General features: G+C 36.3%; 1 protein-coding gene across 8 annotated transcripts in view; it reads left to right on the forward strand.

Moving 5' to 3' along the window:
• The window catches only part of SOX5 (SRY-box transcription factor 5), a 929,721-nt gene that overhangs the window by 703,645 nt on the left and 198,692 nt on the right, over positions 1–27,384 (forward strand). For all 8 annotated transcript variants that reach the window (XM_037033875.1, XM_037033877.1, XM_037033876.1 and 5 more), the window contains one exon: positions 20,315–20,401. In XM_037033875.1, the coding sequence (XP_036889770.1) occupies positions 20,315–20,401 (87 nt within the window). The remainder of the gene's footprint in view (positions 1–20,314; positions 20,402–27,384) is intronic.

Consider the following 27,384-nt stretch of genomic DNA (forward strand, 5'->3'; position numbering starts at 1 on the left):
GGAATCATGTGTAGGACAAGGAAATTATATAGCTAATACTGTTCTGATTACATTTTCTCTTAATATATTTAATTAGAGATAACAAGTATAGCCCTGCCTATACCCACAGTATAATCAGAGATAAGGAAGTTGGATAATGTAAATGTGTCATTTTATACTATAATTATGGTTGACCTAAAGAATGGTCTTCCTATACATCAGGAAGGACTTCCAAATTACAATAACTTTGAATCATATTATAGCAGAAGAATCTGAGAGTCTGGCAGAAATTCCTATACTCATTCATTCACTCAATAAATATTTTTTATGTGTCTGATATATGCCAGGCTTCAGTTTAGGAAATGGAAGTACATAGTCAACAAGGCAAATATATTCTCAGTTCTCCTAAAGCTTATATTTTAGTAGGAAGAAAGAGGAAGTAAATAAATGAATGAATAAGATGATTTTCATTAGAGATAAGTGCTATAAAAATAAAGGAATCAGATAGAAATTGACTGGAAGTGATAGTAGGGCTATATTGCTTTAGAAGATATATCAGTGAAGGCCTTTCTAAAAAGGTTAAATACAATTTAAAATATGGATAAGAGGACTCAATTATGTGACATTTCTGGAGAACAGTGTCTGAAATAAAGGGAACAGAACTCAAAGTGAAAACCCACAGAAGTGTGGGTGAACTTAGCTAGTTGACGAGTATAAAGATGGCCATAGTGGTGAGTGCATGATGGGAAGTGTAGTAGAAAATGACTGGAGAAAGTGCTCACGTAACTCTATCAGCCTTGGTAAGAGGCTGTTTTATTCTAATCCCAAACAATAAGGAATATCCTTAAGAACTCAGAAATCATCACCAGCAGGAGCTCAGATTGGTATTGTATTATATCCACTCAGTTCTATTTTCAGTATGTCACTTATTGTAAGCTTGTTGAGTAAGCACAGTTACTGGTGAAGAGAGCAAACTCTGAAATCAAACAGATATAAGCTTGAATCCTGGCTTATTTCCTCACTAGCTGTGTGTTCTAGAGAAAAGACTTCACATTTCTCACCTCAATCTCTTCTATAAAATGGATGATAATAGTACCTACCTCTTAAGGTTGTTTTAAGCATTCAATGAGATAATTACATAAACTACAGTACTATGAATGGTACAAGAGTGAAGTCAAATATTAATGACTTCATGATACTTAGAGCATTTGTTTAATTGGGTTGGGATTACAAAGCTGTCTCTTTGGTCTTGTAATTTTTATTATTTGTTGAGCTACACAGTTTTTTCTTAGCCATTACAGATGCAGAATCTGTTATAAGGTAAATTCTACTTTTCATACCCACAAAAGAAGATAGGTAGCTTAAATTTGCATGTTTTAAAAGAGCATCACTGGGAAAAATCTCCCTATAAGATCTTTGATTCAGATTAAAGGTGTATCCCAGAAAAAAATATTTTCAGTGGTTAAATATTTACCTGCGTAGATTGTATAATCCTACTTTATTCAAAGTTCTCCACTTAGTTGGTATAATTTTCTGACATTATTTTTTTCTTTAGAGAAAGTGACCTAAAGAAAACTCAGTGTAAGAACAGAAGGCTTCTCCATGCAGAATTGCTCTTTTCCTTAGGGTGACGTATTTCTCATCTGCCTTTACTTAGCATAATTATTATAGTAATCAAAAAATCAATAATTTCTCATGCTTTAACATTTTGGGAGAAAGAAAAAAATATTAAAATGTATTTTTCAATCCTAGTCTTTTAGATTACTCCAATATTTAAATGAAACTCATTACGTAAATATTTCAGCTGATTCCATTGAAAATTATAGCCCAAATATGTTTAAAATGTGGTTTATTTTTTATTGTCTTTTCCCCTACCATTGTCCAGTTATAGAGTCCAGATCAAAGCATCAATTTGCTTTAGAAAACATACATTGAAATGCGTGGTTGCCCTGGCTGGCGTAGCTCAGTGGATTGAGCGCGGGCCTGTGAACCAGAGGGTCACGGTTCGATTCCCAGTCAGGGCACATGCCTGGGTTGCAGGCCAGTTCCTAGCAGAGGACTCATAAGAAGAAACCATACATTGATATTTCTCTCCCTGTTTCCTTCCTTTCCCCTCTAAAGATAGATAGATAGATAGATAGATAGATAGATAGATAGATAGATAGATATGGTTAACTATATCATAGTCATTTGTTCCAAAATACTACGAAAAAGAAAATTGTTCTGCTTACAGGTGTGCACTCATAATGGCAGTAAAAGGGTAACATGATGATGTTGATGAAGTTGACGAGGATGCCGAGATGCTGATACCATCCATCCTCTATTACGCAGTTAGTTTGTGTTAGACACCATTACATTCTGTGTCTGTGTCTCTGTCTTTCTCTTTCTCCCTGTAAGACAAACATCATAATTTCACTTTTGAAAATGAGCAAACTGATACTGTTGAATAGCATGGCCAAGGCCACTTGTGAGTGAAGAACTAAAATTCGAATCTGATTCTGACTCTAAAGTTTTCTTCTCCCTAAGAAACTCTTCTCCCTTCTACCTTTGATAAAGTAATGAAACTAATTTTTTTCAGGTACCTGCAAATGTCCGCCTTATTCCACTTGATTTCCATTAACATTTTAGTGTTTTATATGAACATTTAGGTTTCATAGCTGGCATCTTTATATCTCCAAACATGATAAAATGTAAAAATTCAGCTGCTTTTGTTTTTCTTTTAAAAAAAGATCAGCAACTCCTGGCTGGTGTGGGTCAGTGGATTGAGTGCTGCCTATGAACCAAAGGATCGTGGGTTTGATTCCCAGTCTAGGGCACCTGCCTGGAATCCCGGCCAGGTTCCCAGCAGCCAGGCTAATGAGAGGCAACCACACACTGCTGTTTCTCTCCTTCTCTTTCTCCCTCCCTTCCCTTCTCTCTACAAATAAATAAATAAAGTCTTTCAAAAATGAATAAAAATAAAAGGATCAGCAACAAATTCTAACTTTAGTGAATGTCCTGGTAACAGTGAAAGGACTACTTACAATTTATAATTTTGGTTTTCAAAATAGATTCTACTCCTCTCACCCATTGCATTCACTGAACAACTTATTTCTAGTGTCAGATGAGCAACAAGAAATTGGAAGTGTTTATGCTTTTATACGTAATAGCCAAAATAGTCATGCTTAACACTTTTAGCTAGAATTAATAATGATTTAAACAAAGCTATGGTAGAATTCAAATAGTTGAGTGTATCACACTCCTGAGTTGCAGAAATAAGATTAGAACTCTTTATTAAAATAGTATTTCTGCTACAATTGCTTTTCAAATAGCTAAACATAGTAGATGTTCAATAAATGAAGACTTATTATTAATAATAAGTATTATTATTATTAATAATACAAAACATGTAACATGTAACATTCATGCAGTTACGGATATGCTTGAAGAAGCAAGGTGTACTTATAATCTCTGTTACTCACTGACATGCTTCACATTTGGTAATTTGAGCAGTGTATTACTTGCAAAGATGGAGATGATGAGGAGGAGGAGAGCAAGGATGATAAACATCTAAAAATACTGTAATAAGACACTTTAGTTAGAGAGAGTTACTTAATGCCTCAATAGCCCTATATGGTAGGTTTATTAGGTAGCACTAACTTTTCAGATGAGGATACTACATCGTAGGAGGTTGTCGTTTCACACGATATCTAAGCTCGTAAGTGAGAGAGGGAGACTCTGACTATAAAGTCCAGTTCGTAACAACTATGGATACAATTTTGAGGGAATCAAATTAGATGTAAACCACTTAAGCATCATATCAGTCAGTACTTGCAAGTATTACTCTTGCTCAGCTATTATAATTACAACATATAATTATATAAAAAGTTTTCATTATGAATTTAGAGGGAACTTTTTTCTGATTTTAATTATAGATTTTAAAAAAACCTCCAGATATTTAAATCTGTAAATGGTCTTGTAAAATATTGGTTATTTTTCTTTTTAGCCAGCTTTGTTATTGAATGTTGATTCACTTCTTATATAACCCAGTGGATATCACTTAGACTTCTAGAAGGAATCTGTTTTAGTGACTTTAAAGATAAAAAGACACAGTGGTAAAGATAAGATTACACAGTGGAAAACACCAGTTCATACCAAACCCAAAGTGAAAATGAAAGACCAAAGTTTAAGGCATCAAAAAAAAAAAGTCTTTTACAACTATTTGATATTTCTACCATTTTTCTTACCCTGTGTATTTAGTTGGAAGGTACTCATTCTGGAATTTCAGTTTTGTAGAGAGTTAGGAACAGGACTTGCAATTCCTTTTTTTTTCTTTTTCTATCATAGCCACTTTGTATAAAGGCGGGCATGCAAATATGTCAGGAAAGAACTCTCCCTAGGTCTTCTTGAATGTTAAGAGAGATGTCCATTTTAGCAAATGGGGAGGCACACATTTGGATAAGTTTATATGTACCCCTGAAATTTGGGTGCTAGTCTGAACTGCCAAACTTTAGCATTTTCACATTCTTAATATACCAAAGTGGGTTAAAACAGCCTATTAGTATAAGGAGTATTTTTGAAACTGTTGACATTTGGCTACTGTTCTTTCATCCACTGTTCTGTAGTCTTGACAGAAACTTGGTTTAACTTGCAGAGAGAAAGTGAAAGACAGAGAAAGGTGTCTATATGAAATGCCCCGGAGAGAAGCAGAACTCCTGTAAGGCAACATTTAGGCATTGAGTGTGACACTGTATTAACCTCTTTAATGGATGTATGTAATAAAGTGACATGTAAATGGAGCACAAGGGGAGATATGACACTATATCTGGAAAAGGATAAAACAGTTGGTTGAATACTGGGCTATTATAGCAGTTTGCAAACCTTGGATAAACTCAGTCAGCGGTTGTATAATTGGTTATTCAATCCCGACCCTTGTTCACAGCTCAAAGCCAGGAACACTGAGACCTGTTGCCAATTTGAGTGAATATAGTGACTGTACTCGGCCGGGGCCTAACATTGGAGCCAGGCCTTTTCCTGTGGGCTGGTTTCCACCATGTCTGGGACTGGCTCAGTGACAGTGGGTCTTTTGTTGTGAGAGGCTGGCTGGTACTCCCCTCCTTTGCAAAATGTCTAACAGCTACACAAATATAAGAAAATAGGAAAAGGGCCTTACTGTAGCTTTTCTCTTAGTAAGTTAATGTGGAATTATTAGTTTTCCTTTCTTTTCTTTTTTTTCTCTCCCTTTTTGGGGAAAGTCTGAGTTAAGTAAATAAACTTAAAGAGTGATATAAAAGCTAGTTTTGGGGGGTAAGAATTGAGTCTTGGTAGTCCCCGATTAGAATATGATATCTATGGAGAAATTTATAGCAATTTGATTCACAAAAAATCCCTATTTTTACTTTCCCCCCTTTCTCCTATCAAAGTTCATAATGAAGATTGTTTTTTACTCTCTATCTCTTCCACGACAAAAGATCTAGCATGCTTATAAATCTGTTATGTGTTTCACTTTATGAAACAAGTACCCTACCTTCTCTGCCCAAACCTACTGGATAGAGGCCAACAGACTAACCACTTACTGTTTCTAGTGTAGTAAAATTTGAGAAATAAATCAGTGAAGATTTTGATTTGAGTGTGTGGTATAAAGAATGCCCAGTCTTCATACAGTGCCCGATTCATAAAGGGATCTGTAACAGGCTTGTAGTATTTGCCAGTTAGGTGCTGCTTGCTGATAGGGTGACAGTTTGCAGCTGCAATCAATTATGCTTCCATTATTTCTGTTGTTTAAACATACTGAGGAATACCAGTTCAGAGGATTTCACAGAGCTCATCTAAGTTCCAAAACAAAGTAAAGAGCATGTTAAAAAAGAAAACACCGAATACATTCTGAATCAAGAGTTTTTTTCTGAGCGTATTTTAATCTCTTTGCCACCCCTCTCCCTTTTCTGATCCCACCTCACACACCCAGCATTTATAAAATCACGCACACAACACATAGTGTTTGATTTAATGCAGGCGTGCAATTCAATCAGGAGACTGCTGAGGTCATATAATATAAATGGCTACAGTACTTCTTGGCTCAGTTATAGCCTTGATCTCTCAGGGCTTTTGTTTTTGTTAATTGAGTAGCCTCCTGCTGGGAGGAGCTCCTAAATATTTTGGACTATATGTCACTAAAAAGAATTTGGAGTCCAGAAGGTAGTGGGGGAAGGGGGAGGAGGTAAGTCTCACCAGCCATGGATAAAGGAAAAGGAAAGAGCTTGTTCTGAAACCATGACAGAACAAAGGAAAAAAGAAGCAAATTGTTTTTGAATAGAAAATTAATCATTGAAAGGGACTGGCTATTGTGAGGCAAACATAAAAATAGAGGGAGCATTTAACTTGAAATATACGAGGAAAAGCGCTACAGAAACTCCAACAGAGCCCTTTAATGGAAAATACACCCGGCCATCTCATTATAAGTGCATCCCTGGGAGCCAAGTGTTATGAGCGTTAGTAAGAAGGTGGTATTTTTTTTAAAAAATTGATTATAATCAAGCTTAATGTATTTGAGGCTTAATAAAAGTATTGTGTGGGGGTAGTGAGTATCATGGCATAATAGGGACCTTTTAGTATTGGATTGTTCGTAAGTATTGTATTTCATAATGTTGATTGCTGGAGGCCTTTACTTCCTGATGAGTAAATAGGAACTTGAATTGGTAAAGAGACGATCACAGAATTATGGGCCGGCCCCAGAAAATATCATTCAACATACATCTTATCATCTTAATCTCCCAAACATTTGCCTAGATTATACTATAACACACTATTGTATGTAACAAACAGATGTCTCCCCTAGGTCACTATTTGTAATTTAGTAAATTGTAGGTGTCCAACTGGAGAGCCTAGAGATGCTGGTGGAGAATGAATGCTCAAGATGCCTCATTAATTTAATGTAGGTAAGAGGCTGGTGGGCTTAGAGGATTTGGCGGCAGACCCATAGAGAACTATTGAAATGGAATTCAAATAGTGTGGGGGAAACTTTTTTTTTCTATTATTTTCCCCCTCCATGCTGTGAACCCTCACTGATCATTATTTTTCAGGCACTTGAAGTGTCACAACAAAACCAGAAATGCAGAGATATGTATGAAAACAAGCATTTCAATTAAACTCAAATCAAGTATCTTTTAAAGGTGTTGGTTTTTAGTTTTTACACAGCTTTGTTTGGCAGAGAAGTCCTCACATGTTTTGAGATTTGGCTTTGCTGCTTTATAATTTCGAGGGTGCCGCGCTGTAAGCTTGGAACAATTTGCTGAGCAGAAAAGAGAGAAAAATAAATAAGTTGGGTTTTACACGTAGAATTATGGCCTAAAAAATAAACTGACACCTACTATGTAATAGGAAAACCCGTTAGATTATGTATCTAATGTAATTAATAAATTTGGAAATTTCCCTATAAGTGATTTAACCACCTCATTGAACAAGTAATGTCTCTATTGTTCTTTGGTGGCTGCCTGGGAACAGTGTTGTTTTCCTCTCTCCCTTTAGAAATGGAACTCTTTAATTTTTAATTTCATAAACATGTGTGTTAAGTACATAATGCGCTTATTAAAGATCAACATTGTCGATTACAACTTTATTGCAATGATTTACAAGTGGCGTGTACTCTCATTTTTTTTTTTTTTGCAATAAATTTTTCACCTTCAGCAAATACGATTATAGGTAGCTGCCATACTTGGAAGGACCTCTTTGGAGTGCTTGTAATTTAGCTAAGGATTCTACTCTTTATTAAAATACTTTAATTTATGAGAATGGTTAAATATATGTTTCTAATATACCATAGTTGTGAACAATGTCTTATCTGAATCTTTTTCCTGGGAGAAGTATAAGATTTTCTGAAGTAGCTGAAGTCCAAGAAGCCTTTTTGGAACCTTCTGCCCTTGTCCCAGTGTTCACTTAGCATGGCAGACCCAATGTCCTGTCACAAAGAAGCCTGGGGGGCTTCAGCATGCTCTGCACCTTTTGTGACAACTGAGATGGTAGGTTCCTGGGGGTTCTCACACGCTTCAGGGAAAAGTTGCAGAGGTATGAACACTTGAGTTTTCAGCATGTAGAACGCAGAGCTTTGAGACTTTTGAAAGACCATCATCCCCAAGTTTGTGTGTGCTTGCTCTCTGACCCCCAGGTCAGAGAATTGGGTCCTCTGTCATTTTACTAGATGCCCATTCTTTGTTATAAAAACCAATTGATATTTTAATGTTTAATTGCTAGTATTTGACTGCACTCCTTCCAAATCCCTAAGCTTTTTTAGATAATGCTTTATATTTTTAACATTTGTTTCCCCTTTTAAATCAGTGAATCAAAGAAAAGGCATGGGATGCATGTCATAGTGTGGTGAACACCCCCTCCCACCTGAGTCGTGCTTTTTCCTCAGATGCGTTTGTAATGAGTTCAAATTGCATTTAAATATTATATGAATTATACTAAGTATATGTGAATGAGAAAGATTTTTGTGACATATATATACATATACATAATTTACTACATAAAGGAGAGTGAAATTGTTCAATTTTCACCTCTGGAAAGCGAAGCACAAGAAAAAAAAGGAATTTTCTACATATCTCTCTTTTTGGGTCTTCTTTCTATCCCTGAATAATTCTTTATCCTCCCTTCCAAATGTTGATGTATCATGTTTTCCTCTCAGTTACTAGATGCGAGACATAATTTTCTAGATATTACTAATTGATGTTTTTAAGAATATAGAAAAAATGAGAACCAAAAGGTTGCAATGCTATGTGTTAATTGTATTCAAGGTATAGATTATTTTATCCTCTAGCATTAATGCCTTTCCTAAGATTAGTAGTTGGTTGTCCTGCCATTCCCTTAAATGAATAATGAGGGTATTATCCCATTAATTTTTCTCAGATCTACCAAATTCCTTGCAACATTAATTCATCATTTTTTCCACCTCACTTCTACAGCATTCAGAGAGAGGGTGCTGTCATTTGTCTGCATCCCAGGCGTCTCTCTTTTCTTTTTGCCCATACATCAGCATATGCACGTCTCCTATGCGTGTGGCACATTATGTTGAAAATATAAATGTGTATCTAGCATTATTCATGCTCCCTTATTTGAGACTTTTGAAGCAAATTTTTATTGACAGTACTCCAGTAGTAATTTGTCATTTCTTCCCTTATAATAAATAAAGTAGATATGAGTTTCTGGCAGTTCATTACAGCATTTTACTGTGACTTTTTAAAATTGGATATGCTGTATTTCTCTGAGTTGTAAAATAGGAAAGTGTTGGTGTGTCTTTGAAAATTTTTTAGTTGATAATGGTTAAATTATCATTGAAGTGACACTATGGTGCCAGTAAGATTCTTTTACCATTCTAAGAATTCAGTCAATTCTACTTTAGGTCTTAGTTACCTGAGAAGCGTTTTGAACTCAAATTTCTAAAGATTTAATAGAATGTTTTTATCCATATGTTTATATCCTGAATCGGTGTTTGTTCAACAAAAAAATTACCGTAGGTCTTGGAAAAGTACAGATTCCTGGGGCCTAAAGGGCCAGACTCTCCCGTGGAAATTTGTGTTTTAAGAACGCTTCCCTATTGCTATGAACTCTAAGTAGTTTGTCCACATTTGTTTTGCTCATGTTCTTATACCCAATGCCAAGAAAAATATCTTTTGTTTTAACTTTATATTGTTAGCATGATTTAATTCATATTATTTTTCCAACTACAGACAAGATAGTAAGTTGGTCCCATTTTTGGAAATTATTGCCTAGTAGAATATTTTTATAACAGGTTTGATTGCTAAACAGAAGACTATTTTAGAATTCTTTATGGTCATACTATGATAGTAGTTTTAGAAACAATCCATCAAAATATTTATTTACTATAATAATTAAAGTAAGGCATTGTTCTCTTTACTTTCACTTCGACAGAGGAAACAATAGGAGAGAAACTCAGTGACACTAATAATTGGGGTTGAAGGTTTAGTGTCTGACCACCATTACTCTACCCATACCCCTCAGGAGATGGTGAGTTACTTGAAGTGCACTGGCCATGTCTCCACGTGGATCACAGTGCCGCAGTAGCTGCTTTAGTAGGTAATTGTCAGATAAATTAACAAATAAATAGAACCTGATGCCTCCCGATCTTACGTGCTGCATGCATGTGTATAAATGATACAAAATAAAGAAAATGAGAGTATTTGTACATGACACCAGAAGAAAAGTTAGTATAATAGTTTTGTACATTCATTGAATTCAGAAATTAAATGAATATACCAATAGTTTGTATATGCCTAATTTTATACCCACTGCCTTTGACCTTGAGAGTTATAAGTCTGGGGATACAGAAAAAGTGTAAAGCAAACTATTCTTTTTTCTATTTATCTACATATTTTTTCTTTTTTGTTTGCTTTTTAAAAAATTTTCACTTTTCTTTCTTAAATGAAAAGACATTTTAAAGGAAACTCTTACAGGTCCTTTTCTTACTGTTCTATATTTTGGGGGTCACAGTATATTATAGCTGACACACAATTATAGATTTCATTTTTGACTAGATTTTGTCTAAGCTTGTGAACATTAAATGCCTTTTTGCCAAAAAAACCCTATTGTATTTTCTCATCTAAAATTACTCTTAAAATGACATGATCCAAAAATCCATGAAAGGTTATGAGAAATATAACAACTTGTTAAGGCAGATGGACTACTTTGGTTGAGAAGAATATGCACAAATTTAGATATATGATTTTAAGCAAATCAGAGGGTATTTTCTTAATTTTAAAATCTGATGTTCTGTACTAAACATAAATATATAATCTTATAAGTTGCTTTTCAGCTCAACTGTTCAACTACCTGCATATCACAATCTCTGATTTATCATATGAATCATGTCAGTTTTTATTGTTCATATCTTTTCAGGCATCTGGCAAGTTGAGATTGCGATTTGTTTTCACATATGTTGTGATAGAGAAGATTCAGGATGTGTAGTGGGTTAGCATCAGGCTGCATGCGCTTTAATTCTCACTTCCAGTGGTAAAACATTCTGTCATATTTTTAAAGTATTGGAATTCTTATTCTAATGTATGTTAAGTGGTTTTCTATTTCTATGCTTTTTGTATCTTCTTTATCATCTCCACTACTCACTTTTACAATTTTAAACAACATAAAAGCTCTACAAATGTGATCATTAATTTTTGTTTTCAGCATGGTCTAGATATCTAAATTAAATGGATGATTATGTGTATACACTTTTTTAAGAAAGATAATTGCTTCATTTATAATTCAAATATATATTTAGGTAATTTTTCTTAATATAATTTGCTTAAAACTATGCAGTCTCATCTTCACTAAGCTATGATATGTTCAAGTTATCTTAACCTTTTTTTATTTGTTTATATATATTTTGCTTGCATATTAGAACTTTAAAAATATGCCTGCTTTTCAAATGCCTTTTGCTGTAATTTAGTTCTTATCGATTGTCTTCTATTTTTCTTTCTTGTTCTATCTCACATGTGTACTGTTGAGGAAATACTATTTCAAATAAAATTATATGGAAAATAACAGATTTATTACAATTGCAGTTAGTTATTTGATGTATGAAATAGTAAAGATAGTCATGAAAATCTTTTATGAGAAATGTTTTCATTTTCACTTTCCTGTGTTGGCTGTTACTGATACATCATGATATTCTGTCTCCAACTGTCTTTCTATCAAATTGCTTCTGCTTTTATATTCCACCCCTGTTGCCTTACTCATCCCTTTGCTTCCTCCTACTCCCCATTCTCACCCTTTGCATTGTAACTAATGGCAAGAACTTAATTCACATTTCCCCACCCACCCTTTGCTAACATCATAAATTATTTGGATACAAATGGACAGTATTCATTAGCTGTGCACTTTACTGAAAGATCTTTACACAGGAGTGGTGCATGCTCCCATTTTTATTAAAAGTTAAAATGCTTTTGCTGTCATGGGGGTTGGGGTGAGTTAGTGATGATAGAGGACAGGGCTACAATGCTAATAAATAAAAATAATAACTATTACCATTGGCTGAGTGACCCTGGGAAAAGTGCACTACAAAGCTATTTGTTGTTCCCTTTCACTTGTCAACAGCACGGACTTAAAAGCTTTAACCATTGTTGAGGACCTAATAAAACCTTTGGAAAGTTAGAAAGACAACTGTCAAAAAAAATCTCACAAAGATTAGTTGAGTGTTTTTTGTACGTCTGTGATGTTTTGGGACAGTTCATACATTAACCTAATGGAAGTGACACATTTCTTCATCCCTCGTAGTCCTACATCTCTTTCTGTATCATCTTTATTGACCTGCACCAACTGCAAAATTTGTAAGAATCACAGATATTAAATGAAATAAGGATTGTGGGTCATTATCATGAAAATGTATATATAGAGAGAGCTCTCACTCTTCGAAGAGGCTTTTGATTTCTAGGTGGTTTTAGTGATGGGCAAAGTGAAGCATATGTACATATATATGTATATATTTCATTTGATTTGTGAAGTAGTTTTCTAGGGTTGTTGTGTATTAAGTTGCACTTGTATTATTTATCAACATTTTTGAGTGTTATTGTGTACCTAGCACTGTTTTAAGCACTTTACATAAATTAGCTCCTTTAATTCTTTTGACAGCTGTATGAGACAAATGCAGTTGCCATTCCCTTTCCAAGTGAGTATGTTGAAGCAGAGGGGTTAAATTACTTGCCAAAGGTCACAAAACTAGTAACTGATGGAGACAAGTCATATGACATCCAATTGTTATTTTTATATTTGGTAGCAAAACATGAAAGATTTTGTATGTGAGAATAACTGTATGCAATTACTTTCTGAAATGCTGCCCTCAAATTATTATTATTTTTTTTGCTGGAATCTAATATTCGAAACAAAAACAAACCAAAGTGTTGTAGTCAATGCAAGAAAATGCACTTATTTTCTGACTAATGGAGTGGATAAAACTATGAGAGTTTCGTAAGTCTATCTTTTCATGGAAATTTTTCTGTAGAAAGCATAGAGCCATCTTGGAAGGAGTACTCTCAAGGTTAATCAAGGTTATTGTATGTAGGAATTATAGCATATTGATTGTGGCATATTTAGTCATGTGCTATACTTCTCAGATGTGATATAAGATTGGATATAGTTGACTAACAGCTTAATAGTTTCAGTCTTTGCAAGAAGAAAATGTAAGCCTGTGAGTAATGATTTAGATATTACAGTATTCCAAAAATGTAGTTCATATTAAAATTTTCAAAACTTGCATCAGCAGGCCAGACGACTTTTTTTTTCCTGGCACTACTGAATGTAAAGTATTTCTAGACTTTAATTCATTTTAGGATAAGCACATATAAAAATGAGGCTTATTGAAATCCTAATGCTTTGGAATTTCAGATGTGTTTCTGTTGTGTGTTGTGGTATGTGTTATTTTTTAACATTTCCTAGAAGAACGTGACATTTCCAGTGGCAGACTAGCTGCAGTGCTTGGCTAATGGGACTGTTCCAAGGCCTTCTGGTCTTCATTGCACAAATAACTTTCCAGATATGTAAAAGTTTTACGCCGCTTCCATTGCATTGTTTAGTATTTCCCACATGTTTTCTAGACATGTAGCTATTGTCAGCTTCACCTGAACGGTTACTGATATATGAATTCCAGATTTGGCTCAATCTTTCAGTAATACTTTTAATTATTTAATGATCAAATATTGACCTATCGAATTGCCATGATCTTTTTGAAGAAAAATAAAAAAAAATTTGGCACTAACTTGCATCTATTTTTCAGTTTTATGGGGGCCATCAAAAAAAGGCTTCTAAGGGGTGGTCTCGATCCCTAATCTCTGTTGAAATTAGATAATGTTAACTAGGTGAGTCGACATTCGAGTTAACATTACGTAATTCTAATAGAGATTAGGAATCAAGACCAACTATATTGTATAACTATTGTCTAAAACAAGAGGGGATGACTAAAACTAGACTGACATTTCATGTTTTTAAATTTTGGCTCTTTATTAAAATAACCTGTATATAGTACATTGAAAAGGGCACTGAATTAGGAGTTAGGCTTCAAGTTCTGCCTTTATCATTAATTAAATTAGTGATCTTGGGCACGTTTTAACTTTAATTTACAATTTTCAGTCTGTAAAATGAAGAATTTGATCTAAGCCACCTATTAACAAATTGTATTGGATAAAGCAGTCATCTCTTAACACTAATTTGCTTGGACAAATATTTAAATAATACTATATAATACATTACTCAAAGATTGACAGTCAGTACATAAGAAGATCTAAGTCTTGCAGAAACAAATGTAAATATGTTTAAAGTTAATTAGATTTACATGATAATGGAATTCTTATTTTGTATGTGTTGGTTTTAAGTAACCAAACAATACATGTTCTATTTATGTCCAGTATGTCTTAGTGAATGACTTTTATGAAATGCTTATCTAAATGATATCTAAATATCTTCCCATATTTAAAATTCTGATTCTATGACATGAATAATCTACCTGTGCTTTTTACTTGTTGACTCCAAAGCAGCTATTGGTAGATTGCAGAGTTCAGCCCTAGCGTTTTTCCTTTCAAAAGAAGACTCCCATTCCTAAACCTGCACGCTATCACATGTCAGAAATAACACAGCTTAGTCTGAGCTACAAAATTAAAATATAAACAGTGGTAGATTTGGTATGACCTAACTCCTGGGACTTTGTTTAAAAAGTCAGATACTACACATACATATTTTTTTGCTTGTTTGATTTTTCAATGAGCTCTGCCAGTGCAGCTCAAGGGAGATTAAGGGGGAAAACCTACATAAACACAAAGCAAAAACCTGAGCTTGTGTGTAAAGCTACTGCACTGGAGAGAATGTGGTTTAATTCTTGGCACTGGCAGCTTGTTGGAGAATTACAATATGTTGGCATGAGTCTCTAGGTCTCATTGTTCCAGATGAGGGAGTCAGTCTTAAGAGTGTTTGGCACTGAAGGGAAAAAGGAGTGAGAGTTATAGGGAATGAACAGGCCCTAAAGAGGCAGGATGCTGCCGTAACAATGGCTGGCACAGTTGGGGGGGACATTCGCTGGTGGGGATTGCTATAGTACAGTCATTGATGTGAAGAAGCATATGTGAGCAAGAGAGGCAAGGTTAAGAAGGGAAAGCAAGCAAACATATCAAAAGGGTCCAGTTGGCCAAAAGGGACAAAAGTAAACCAATTAGAGGCATCTTAATATTAATACGCTGATAAGGGTATTTTTCCTACCTCTCCAATTTATCTCATAGTTTATTTCTTAACATTTATTTTATTTTCTCTTTTAAAGTATGTACAAAATTCGCCTTTTCTTTAAAGAGACAGATCCTCGAATTAAGAGTGCCTGGTTTTGTATTTCATTTGTTCTTCTTTCTGCCCAGGCAATGTCAGACAAAGTAGCATTTGAGCCTTAATTTTCTCATATGCAAAATGGATATAACAATAATGTATGCCATTGACAAAATTGTTGTTTGCATCCGAAATCATTCTACAAATGAAATGCTATGCAAATACTAAGAACTATTATTATTCCTCACATTTATTTTAATATATGGAGCTGTAATTTTTATTTTCACATAAACTGTGATACACTCACACTTGGGAGAAGTAAATCTCTGGAAAATCTTTAAAAGTTTTTCAATTAACCCCTGGGCAGATGGCTTAGTGGGAGCATCCTTCTGTGCACGTGAAAAGGTTGTGGGTTTGATTTATGGTCACGTGTGGGTGAAACCATTTGATATTTCTCTCTCACATCAGTGTTTCCCTTGCTCTCTCTCTCGCTCTCTCTCTCTTCCCACCTTCCTCTCTCTCCACATATCCTCAGGTGAGGACTAAAAAAATTAAAAAGTTTTCCAATTAAAATGATGATATATTTTAACATGGAAATAATGGGTAATACAGAATTTGAACATTTGGAAATAATAAAGCACACATTCCTTAGTCATAGTAATATAAAATGGATTTTGATATGTATTTATAGAAACACATTATATTTTAAAAATGGAATATTTAATAAGTAATTACTATCTCTTTTACTCCATAAACACCGAAGCAGAACTTTCATATTAAATTTTTCAAATTGTTTTAAGTTTTACTTTACTTATATTCATACATTCATGAACAGTGTATTATAAATATTGAGCTTCTAACATTTGATCTTTTACATTTATAATTATGAATATTCATAATTTTTACCATTTTTAGAGAAATTTCAGTTATTTGTACCTGTATATCCATTTTGCTGATTATTATGAGATCATTTCTTGCCACTGCTTCATGAGCTACAATGAAAACAAGTTGAAACAGTAGCTGATAGAATACCAGGTGTGGATTTGCTTAAAACACTTCATTTTACAGTACTTTGGATAGAGAGGTGAAGTGCGTAAAATAGTGTACTTTTGGTCCCTCCGAGCTAGCCAGGGAGCCCGTCTTGGTGAGAACCCAGATTGTCTGACTTACAGGCCAATAATCTTTCCACTATATGAATGCATTTTCATTTCATTGTGTATTGCTGCCAAATGGTCACAGGTTTTTCTTAAATCGCCCCAAATTCTAAAGTGCAAAGTCATATTGTGGGACCGTATCCTGAACATAAAGAGAGCTGTATGAAATCTTGGCTTTTAATCCATACTGCTCATAGGTACATGTCACCAGGGAATTCAATTATTCTTTCAAGTTTTTACTTCACCCATCCAATGGAGTTAATGATTTGGGGGCTGAGAAACTTCCCACATGCCCCTTTAGTTCTTCTAGCTGTTTGAATAATTCAAACTCCATACAGCAGATTAACAGGAGACAAATCTAATTTTAATATATATGCAGAGGAAATTCACGTAGCATGAAAATTCCAAAGACCATGGGGAAAAATGAGGCTTATATGTCATTTGGGACTAAGGAGGGGAAGGTAGGCAATTCACAGGTAGATGAGAAAGAGCAAACACTTGGTGAAAACAAATTCTCGCAGGGCCACGTAGGAACAGTGGGACGCAGAGGGGAATCCAGTGGACAGATTTTCGCTTGGATCCTCCCCACCTGCTCTGCTTATCCTAAGTGCTAAGGTGACTATGCTGGAGCACCCTTCCTGAAGCAGGTTTTTCTATCTGAATCTTTTTAGGCAGGTGAGGGGGAGGTTGAAAACAAAAAACAATACTCCTCTTGACTTTGCTGGGCTTTAATTGTTTTCAGCTGGAAGGAACCTGCCAGCCAGGGTGGCATGTTCTGGGGAGGCTCCCTGGAAACCCCACAGTGACACCAGTGTCCACATACTGTCCACACTCATTTTGCAGATGAAGTGAAGACGTGTGTGTGTGTGTGTGTGTGTGTGTGTGTGCTAGAAAGAGCAAAGGCTTTGAGGTTCAGTCGTTTGCACTAACTTGGTATTGAACCGTCACAAATAGTTCCCAAAACTTTGGTTTCTCATATGGTAAAAATGGATGTATAAAAATCTAATTCAGAAAATTATTGTGAGACGTTGAAGATGCCGCAGGCAGAGAACCCAGTATCCTGCTAAGCATTTAGCCCTCAAAATAGTAGCTGTCCTCAGGGTCTCATTGTTGTCAAGGGAGTTAGGAATTTGTAGGGAACAGCAAAACAATAACAGTTCAAGACACAAGTCCTTCTCTTCGTTTTAAACCTGTAAAGTGGATGTAACAACACAACCTGAGTCTTCAGGTGATGGCTGTGATTAAATGAGAAAATACAGGTGAAGGCTTCTAGCATAGGTCCTGACACAGAGGCTGCTCAATAAATGTTTACTGGATCTGAATGTAAAGCATATACCTCATACAAATTGCAAATATCAGTGTCTTTATTCAGCCGCAGACATGACAACCTGGAGTGAGATATGTTTCTGATTTTGCATCTCCCGAATCACTTGGTCTCAAAGAAGTTATTCATTTTTCTGTAGTTTATGTTAAAAGGCAGGTACTTGAAAAAAGCGGCTCTGTATACGAGCCTTCTATCTTTATGTAAGTTAATAAAGAGGCCAGGAATGTTCTGCAGGTTTCAGAAATCTGGTGGCTGTTTCTTTAACTCTCCAACTTAGACAGAAGACTTCTGTTTCTTTATGAGCACACTACAGTGAATATTTTGTCTAGCTGCAGGGGAAAAGCTTTGTCATGGACTTTGCAGACAATAGCCTTAAAAGTAAAATGGTCTGCTTTTGGTGCCGGGAGGTTCAGGGGCCTATTGTTAGTGCACAATGGATTTCTATTGCTGCATTCCTGCTTTGCAAAGGTTTGTTAGCTTTTAATGACTGACGGTACTCTATTGCGAATACCATATTGGCTGTGCCCTGTTTACATGCTTCTCAAGAATTTTTGTAGAGTGCTAGAAAAAAGAAACAGTGGTGTTTGTTTGACCTACTCTGATAAGGTTTAAAAAATAATTTCACTCATGAAGTGTGTACTGGGTAGGTAGAGACATTGGAAATCCTTGCAGAAGAGTTTAAAGTTACCTTTAAAGCTTAAGTAAACAGAAATATCAGAAACAGTAACAGTAAGAATATATTTAACTCATTTTATTGCTTGTATAATTGTCATTACCATTTTTTAAAACAATGTGGTATAAGAAGGAATATTTTGAGAAAAAAAGTAAATTGTTTAGACTGTTTTCCCTAAATGTGAAAAATAGAGATACATATTTTGTTACAATGGAAAAAAAATACATTTCATGCATTCTATAGGTAAACGTGCACAGTGTAGTGGTGATGTATATAATTTCCACCATCAATACAGACTATGTAAAGCAGTAATCAGAGATTTTTAACCATTTTATTTTCCACAAGGTTTTGACATCTGAAAACAAAACATTCCGTATTGTTATAGTTACTCCCAGGAAAGTTTCACCTTTACTTTGTTGAGAGCTCCTCCACACAGGCTTTGAGATTCTGATAGCGGATGGCAGCAAGATCACGGCCTTAAGAAGAGTAGATGGCATTAGCTAAAGATGAGGATGAAGGGGTCTTAAAATGCATTTGATGTGGGGAAAATTAACCAGTGTCTAATAATCTTATGGTCTCTAGGCCAGACGGTCCCTTTGATAAGTTAACATGTACGCCCTTAATGCTCCTTGTAGGGGGTAACGAGTGTCTGCACAAACACAAACACACATAAACACCAGTGGGGAGAAAGGCAGTGTGTGTCTCAGATCTAGATAATAAGTGTGGGCATTGTTATTTAGATGGAGCATACTGGGACACTTATCTTTTAGTGCACTCCATTTTCTAACTGAATGCGGTGCTAATCGTGGGATTGAAAGCCATTGTAATTGTGTACCCATCTAAATGCTGACAAGAATATACAATTACATTGTTTGGAACCAAGTTTAATGTTTGGGGGTTTTGTTGGCATTTATATTTACTTATACATTAACATTCAGACACAAAAGGAGAGGTCAGAACTGGGTGATGTATAGAAACAAATATGAGACTACAGCGTAGCTTGGCTCTCTCAAATGTGTGTGCCCGGTCCCCGTGCAGGGCGTTTTAAAAAGAGTGTGACACAAATCTGAAATAAGCAAATAATAGGTTTCCATTATAGGCATTCCTCACTTCTCTAGATTTTGCAATCTTTGTACAGCTTCTTTTGTACCAACTTTTTTTTTTTAAATGTTCACGGCAAATCTTTCCACAGTGTGCTTACCACCACATGATGTTAAACACATATTATAAAGTGGATGTAATTGTAAACACACAGAGGGATATAATTACATGTAGCAGATTTAAGAGCTAATTCTTTGCCTTTTTTTACTCTGCATTTTATCAACATAATTATTTTTTGACTGCAGACTAACACCCTGAAATTGACAAGCATCCATTATAGCAGGAATTTATTCACCAAATTGAAAAACAATGAACTGCAGGCTTATATGTACCCATTGTCATAAAGAATTAGAACCGCTTTGTTCTGCAAAAGGAAAAAGCTAATGATTCTGAAACAGCAAGTGACAAAACACTCCTTTTTTTTTCCTCCCCTGTTATCAGTTTGTTGATGAAGTCATTATGAACTGGGGCTGGGATTGGGATGGCTTTATGTTTAGCTGATAGACTTTTTAAAAAATTTTAAACAACTTTAATTCATTTTAGAGAGAGAAAGAGAGAGAGAGGCAGGGGATCAGAGAAAGAGGAAAAAGAGAAACATTGATTTGTTCTTCCACTTATGTGTTCATTGGTTGATTCTTGTATGTGCCCTGACTGGGGATGGAACCCACAACGTAGGCGTATCAGGACAACACTCCAACCAACTGAGCTCCCCTACCAGGGTCTAGCACCTAGACTTTTGATGAGCTCCATTCTAAAGATAGTCATGTTGATTGCTTACACTTTTTCTTCTTTACTTAGAAACCCCCAGTATTGAGAAGCTACTATCAAAAGACTGGAAAGACAAGCTTCTTGCAATGGGATCAGGGAACTTTGGTGAAATAAAAGGTAATATGTTTGTAATTATTTTGCTCCAAAATGTATCAAAATGAAGTTCATATTTAGGAATGTGAATGCTAATGAAGTACTTCTGCTCCCACCCTGTTCTGCCTGGTGCATGCACTGTCTTCTGTGTTTCTTCTTTCTAGCTTGAAAGTGGGTGTGTCAGGGTTCTTATTTTTGCCCTGTTTGTACCTTATGGCGTATTTCAATGGACTGATTTCACTGTACTTTTAGCAGGCTTTGAGATTCATATTTTTAAAAAAAATTAGTGATATACTTTTTAAGTAGGAATGTACCTAAAGTTTTCAAAACTGCATGTTACAAGTTGATTTCATACATGCCACATATTAGAAGTATGGATGTATATAATCTACATTGAAAATCAGAATGATGAATGAGGAACGCTTAAAAGAAGGTTACTTTGTACTAATAAAAGCCACATTTTTGCCTTTGTTTTTTTTTCAGTCAGAATTTACATACAAATAACAGAAAAATTCTATATAGACCTCAGACAATACTGAATATTCACATATTAATAAACTTATCCTAATAACAAAGGAACAAGATTAAATTTCCCATAAAAATGTGGTCAAGTGATCCTTTCAAATTAATTTAAAAGTGTGTCTTCTTAGAGCACAGTAGGCAATCTACGGTTTTCTATTTGTTGCTAATAGGACAGTTTTGATTCTGAGTTCTGAAGGATATGTTTTTAGAAAAACACTTATAAATATTAAAATATTACTATGTATTGCTCTGTATATTCTGTGATAGGGACTGAATATCTATCAAAATATCACCAGATTTCTTTTGGTGTACATGTACAGCTATGTGTGTAAGCAACTTCTTTGCACACGTGTGCATGTGTGTGCAGCTCCCCGTGAGGTCGTCTTCTCTCTCAAGTCTCCACATTAGAGCGTTCTGCAGGAAGGCAAAGCACAGACTGGGCTTCACGAATGCCTGACCCACATGCCACTAACATCATCATAATCTGAAACTTCCAGAAAATAGTTGACTGAGTAGTTCACTTTTCATCAGTATATTTGGAATTCCCGTATATTCAGGCTACGATTAGAGACGGATGGGAGGTGAGAGAATGGATAGGTGTGAATCAACAAAACCTGTATTGAAATCCAATTTAAACAAACAGTACTCTTCCCAAAATAACTTGAAGACAAAGTTGAAAGAGAACAAAGAAGTTTTTACTGAGGCAGCATATATTTTACACTGTTTTGTTGGATTTTAACCCATTTGCACCTGACATAAAGGATGTATTATTCTCCGAGGTACAGTGTTCTCCTCTGACCTAGGTAACGAGTGAACGTAGAGCCCGTGCCAAACCCTGTGATCTCGTTGCACTGGAGGACACACGTTTCTCCCTCCCTGGTTTTCCTCACAAGTCAGACTTAAAAGCAGCAACAGCAGTGATGATAAGCTTAGGGGAAAGAAGCTCAGCTGTCCTTTCAGGCTTGCCTGTGGGGTTAGTTCAGGAAGCTGTAGTGCAGTCGCAAGAGAAGTTTCTGTCTTTAATTTTGAGGGTTTTTTTTTAAGCTTCACATTCTGAGCACAAGTTTGGTTATTGTGCTCTGGTTCTGTTCAAAATGCTGTTTTTTGATGCACTTTAAAAGCAACTGTAGATCTTTCTTGTGTCGGGGGCATGGTTGTTACGTGCTTGGATCGGGTTTGGCAGAAGACTGGGAAAATCTCGCTGGGCTGCTTTCCCTGCTGACTGCCCGTGACAGTTGCAATTACTATCCATTGTTCATAGGTGGCTAGAAAGTGGAGAAGATACAATTGTGGGTTGCCCTCTGGGGGTAAATAAATTTTACTTAATGGTTCTTGGGGGGTCAGACTCCCTATGATTATGTAGGGCCCAGGAATGTGGTTTTCATGCCACCTCAGAAGTTGGACAAGAACAATGGCTTAGCTGTTCAGCAGCTGCTTTTTATGAGGTAGAAAAAGGTGTAAGTCTCATGGACTCGGCTGGGGTAGGGAAGGCTAAGTATGAGCTTTTTTAATCTGAAAATATGAACATACGTCATTTTTAGCTAATTTAATAATGATACCTTAGAATATTTATTGGCATAGAATTGTTGCTTATATTAGGATGTGTATTCCCTCTATGGTATTTACCAAGTCTTCTTGTAGATTGAACCTTTTCTCCAACCGGTCTATGCTGACCGGTTTGCATTTGACTTTTAATTAGTTCTAGGAAAAATGCAACTGGCTGCACGAATGTGTGTGTGCGTGCATGCGTACACACGACAGCACACACCTATTCTTGAGCATCTAAGGCTGCAGCCAAGCGAGGCCAGAGCTCAGCTCCTAAGGGCTGGCTTCCAGTTGCTGCTGGGAGTAAGTTACTTTCAGGGTGTGTAGACAGAGATTACAGTTACAGCTCGGTTTCAAAGACATGTTTCTTATTATTGAAAAAGTAAAAATGCTAATTTTTTAAAAGAAGGAAAAAGAAATAGCATTTGGTTTGGATAGTCCAGCTATCAATAATAAATTTTTGTCATGCCTGCTCAACGTCAATCTCACTTTTTAAGAAACAATGTGAGCCCATAAAGGTCACCACTTTTAAAAGCCTAAAATTATTTTTCAGGTTATATTATTTTGTCCGCATGAATTTATACCATTTTATGGTCTGGTACTTTGGAAGTGTGAAGTAGTTAGGTTTTAAAGTTACATTAGAAACAATCCTCTAAAAACACACACACAGAGAAAAAAGGACATTAGATCTAGTTTTGCAGTTTGACTAAGAAGTTCTGCAGACAGCAAACAGTCCATCTACATGACAAACTAATTAGCTGCCTGGAAAAAAAAAGTTATTTCTTCTCTTATCAGCCATATAGTGGAACTGGCCAGTTTACAGTGGTTTTGCTTGTATCTAAAGGTCCTGTGCAACAAAGAAAGACCTTTTACAGCCTCCTAGTTACTGAAGGGGGAGGGAAAACAATGCCCGCATTCCAGATGACAGCCAATTGTGTCACGCATTGTTTCAGTGAGCATGAAGGTCATTGCATTGGCACTTCACCTGAGAACAGTATCCGAGGATCCGTGGTGGCTCTGACTAATCTAAACAGATCTTTTGTTTCTCAGTAGCGTCATTGCAAGTTTGTATTTTTACTGACTTCAATTGAGTTGTAGAATTATAACAAAAAATGTCTGCGTGCAAAGTTCTCTCACATAGTATTTCTGTGTGGTGAGGGTGTAGAAGAAGGGCATTGCTGGAGAAGTTTTCTGGCTAGGCCACTCAGAAATGCCTAGCTCATGCTCTCCACCTGCCTCTGGAGAGCCTGGTTTCTTTCCCATCAGTTTCCCTGCTAGACTCTTCTCACCCTGCTCAGAATGCATTAACTCAGGCAGGCAGTGTGTATGGTATCTGGTGTTAAGGAAAATGCCAGCTGAAGCTAAGATAGTAAAAAATCGGCCGTTTTTGATCATTTTGTTCTTTCTAGAAGTTGGGACACAAAGGCAAACACCACACAGTTCTATGATGCCAGTAATGAATGGATCCAAGGGAATAATGCACTCAGCAATACTGTGGCCTTTTGGAGCTCATGAATTAAAGACATCCTAGGTGGATTCAACATGTGGATTAACGTAGATCCTCTCTTAGGTGACATAACATTTTGAGATAAAAGAGAGATATTGATTCAGTATGGGGCTCGAAAGAGGTAATTCTGTTTAAACACATTAAGCAATTTGAAAGCAAGAAGATCGGGGATAAGAACCAGACCCCAAGTAACAAAGCTGAAGGGGGCCTGCCTTCCTCTCTTGGTGGGTAAGCAGGCCACTAAAAGAAGCTTTAGTCCTAAATTTAGGCTAACTTAAGTTCGTCTGTTTATTCACTGTATTTTCAGTTACTCCAACAAACACTGCTATCTGGATGGATCTGAATGTGACTGACTGACGGACTGACTGACTGATTATCCTTTCATTTAAATGCAAAGTCTGTAAAGCAGACTTTTTGTCAGGCTCGCGCCCGCTGCATCTCCAGCACACAGACTGGTGTGAGGCACACGAGGGAGGAACTCTGTGCAGACGCTGGAGGAGTTAAAGAAAATAACCAGGCATTTGAAGGAGTCCTCAACTGGGGATGTTTGTGCTCTACAAGGGGAAATTTGGCAGTGTCTGGAGACATTTTAAGGGGGGTTGTGACTAGGTGGGGAGTACTACCAACATCTAGCCAGAGGCACTGTTGAATACAACTCCAGAAAAAAAATGCTAGGGCCCAAAGGGTGAGTAAGTGTCCTGATTGGGAAACCGCCATGTAGGGGAGAAGTTTCTAGGGGAAGCAAGTAGAAACAAAAGCCCTGAGGTGAGAGCATGTTTGTGTATTGGTCTTAGAGGAACTCAAAGAAGGCCATGCAACCGAAGCATTTCTGCAAAAGAGAAAATGGGTGTGATGATGCCACAGAAAGTCAGAGTCTGACCATTCAGGGCTTTGTAAGAGTAGGGACTGTGAATTTTATTCTATAGGCAGTATAAAGCTATGACATGGTTTTATACAGGTATGTGATAGGATTTGATTTACCTTTCTGAACAGTACTCTGAACTTTTGCTTGGAGAATGGATTTAGTAGGGGAAGAAGTAGAAGCAGGTAGAATGGTTAGAAACTGTTAGAAACTTGTAGTCCTCAAGGCAAGGAAGCAATGATGGTGATCTGGAGTAAGGAGTAGTGGTGGAAATGACAATCCTTGGGCTGACTTATAATATGGTCTTGGGTTAGCTGGATTCCCAGTGCATTGGCTATAGAAAGTGAGGCAGGAAAAGGAATTCGAACATGGGTCAGGCGGTGACACCTCTTACTAAGCAGGGGATGACTGAAGCTGGTTTCGTGGCTTCATGACATCTGTACATTTTTCTATTAAGGGATATTCTTACCTGTTTTTCTTCTCTTATGGAACCTACAGAGCTATAGGAATCACTCAAATGATTAATATGCCTGTAGCTACTAAGCAGCAGGAAAAACTGGAAAGTAGAGTATTTTTGTCTTTTACTTCAGTAATCCTTCATCCTAAAGAATTGAAGCCAGACTAGAATAGACTGAAACACATAAGAGTTCAAATAACTGAGAAAATGAAAATAAACTACTATCAATGACAAACACTATTTGAGTCTGATGGAGCTAGTCCATATACACATACATGGTTGTGTCTGCATAGTGTTACAAACTTGTCTGAATCCTAAAATTTTCAGTCTCAGTAAAGAAAGTAGCTACTCTTTTTGTTTAGTGTGCCTCTGGGATTTCCCAGTGATCTAGTTAATTCTCTTTTAAGTCTAGGATGTCTTGTAACTATTACTAGAATTTTCAGTATTCTTTTTTTTTTTAAGATTTTATTTATTTATTTATTTATTTTTAGAGGGGAAGGAGAGAGGGAGAGCAACATCAATGTATGGTTGCCTTTTGTGCATCCCCTGCTGGTAGTTAGTCTGTAAGGAACCGGTTTGCAACCCAGGCATGTGCCCTGACTGGGAATCGAACCGCGATCGTCCGGTTCGCAGGCCCGCGCTCAATCCACTGAGCTACGCCAGCCAGGGCCCAAATTTTCAGTATTCTTAAGATCATTTATTACAACCTCCCCACACACTGGGAGATAATTATAAAGAACATGATAATTTAGAGATGAAACCATGGAACTCACTCCTTCATCTTCATTTAGTACTCATAAAAATGGGGAAATTTTCTTTTACAAAAGCTTAAGTTCCTTGGCTTAACTTTTTTTGAGTCGAAACCGGAACACATACTTATGCAATATTTTATACGATGAAACATGTCCCTGTTTTCCTTGGCTATACGGCGTGCCCAGCCTTCAGAGTGGTGTAAAGGGAATGGAGTTTACTATTTACGTTATGCATTAAACATGCTTAGATGATTCCCTCTATGGCAGGTTCTATAGTAGGTGATGAAGATACAAAAATGATAATTTACAGCTGTGGCTGTCACAACAGTCTCTGCCAGCTTTAGGAGACAAATGTGAAAATAAAATAATACAATTAATGATTAATTACCATAATACAGGTACATCCTGTTTGGATTCCTAAGGAAGGGAATGACTGTTATTAGGGTAAATAAGGAAAAGAATCACAAAGCATAGCACACATGAGCTCCAGCATGAAGAAGGAATGTTTAGGTAGTTTGCACTCATGAAGGGTGTTATTTGGGGAGAATGGTGGAGAATTCAGTGTGACTAGAATTTAAGGTGCACAAAGGAATGGGAAGGTTGGGTTATATTTTGAAGGGATTCATTTCATTTTTTCTAAGGATCAGTTGACATTTTCTTTAGAAAATAGTGGAAGTATTTAAATATAGGAGGTGATATTACATTTGTTTTCTAGGAAGATAATTTTGGTGCCTACTTATATAGAGAAAAATTAATGACAGGAAGTTCTATTAAAAGTTTGCTGTAACAATGCATGAAAAAGATGATGGAGAATGACAATGGAGACAGAGAAGGGAATTGGGAGCAAGCACTCTCTCTAAGTACAGTAGAGTAGTATTTATGTTATATTGTCACTGTGTGAAGGAAACTGTTATGGGTTGAATTCCTGTTGTTTTCTTTTCTTTTGATTTTATTATTCATTTATTTTTAGAGAGTGAGGGAGAAAGAGAGGGAGAGAAACATCAATCTGTGGTTGCCTCTCACATGCCCCCTGCTGGAGACCTGGCCTGCAGCTCAGAATGTGCCCTGCCTGGGAATCGAACCAGGGACCCTTCAGTTCACAGGCCCGCACTCAATCCACTTGAGCCACACCAGCCAGGCCTCCTGTTGTTTTCTTAGGCTAGATTTTAGAAGTGAAATTGTGCCCTTGAAGATGATTTAGGGTTACTTTTTCTACTGTGTATCCCAGAAATGTGGTAGAATTTACTCCTTTACTGACAGTGTATGAAGATGCCCATCTTACCATCATTTGGGCATTTTCATTTTTTAAAAGATTTTATTCTCCTACTTTTAGAGAAAGGGGGAGGGAGGGAGAAACAATGG

The sequence above is a fragment of the Sturnira hondurensis genome, unplaced genomic scaffold (assembly GCF_014824575.4).
Source record: "Sturnira hondurensis isolate 20B ecotype Veracruz unplaced genomic scaffold, ASM1482457v3 Scaffold0021795, whole genome shotgun sequence".
Lineage (NCBI taxonomy): Eukaryota > Metazoa > Chordata > Mammalia > Chiroptera > Phyllostomidae > Sturnira > Sturnira hondurensis.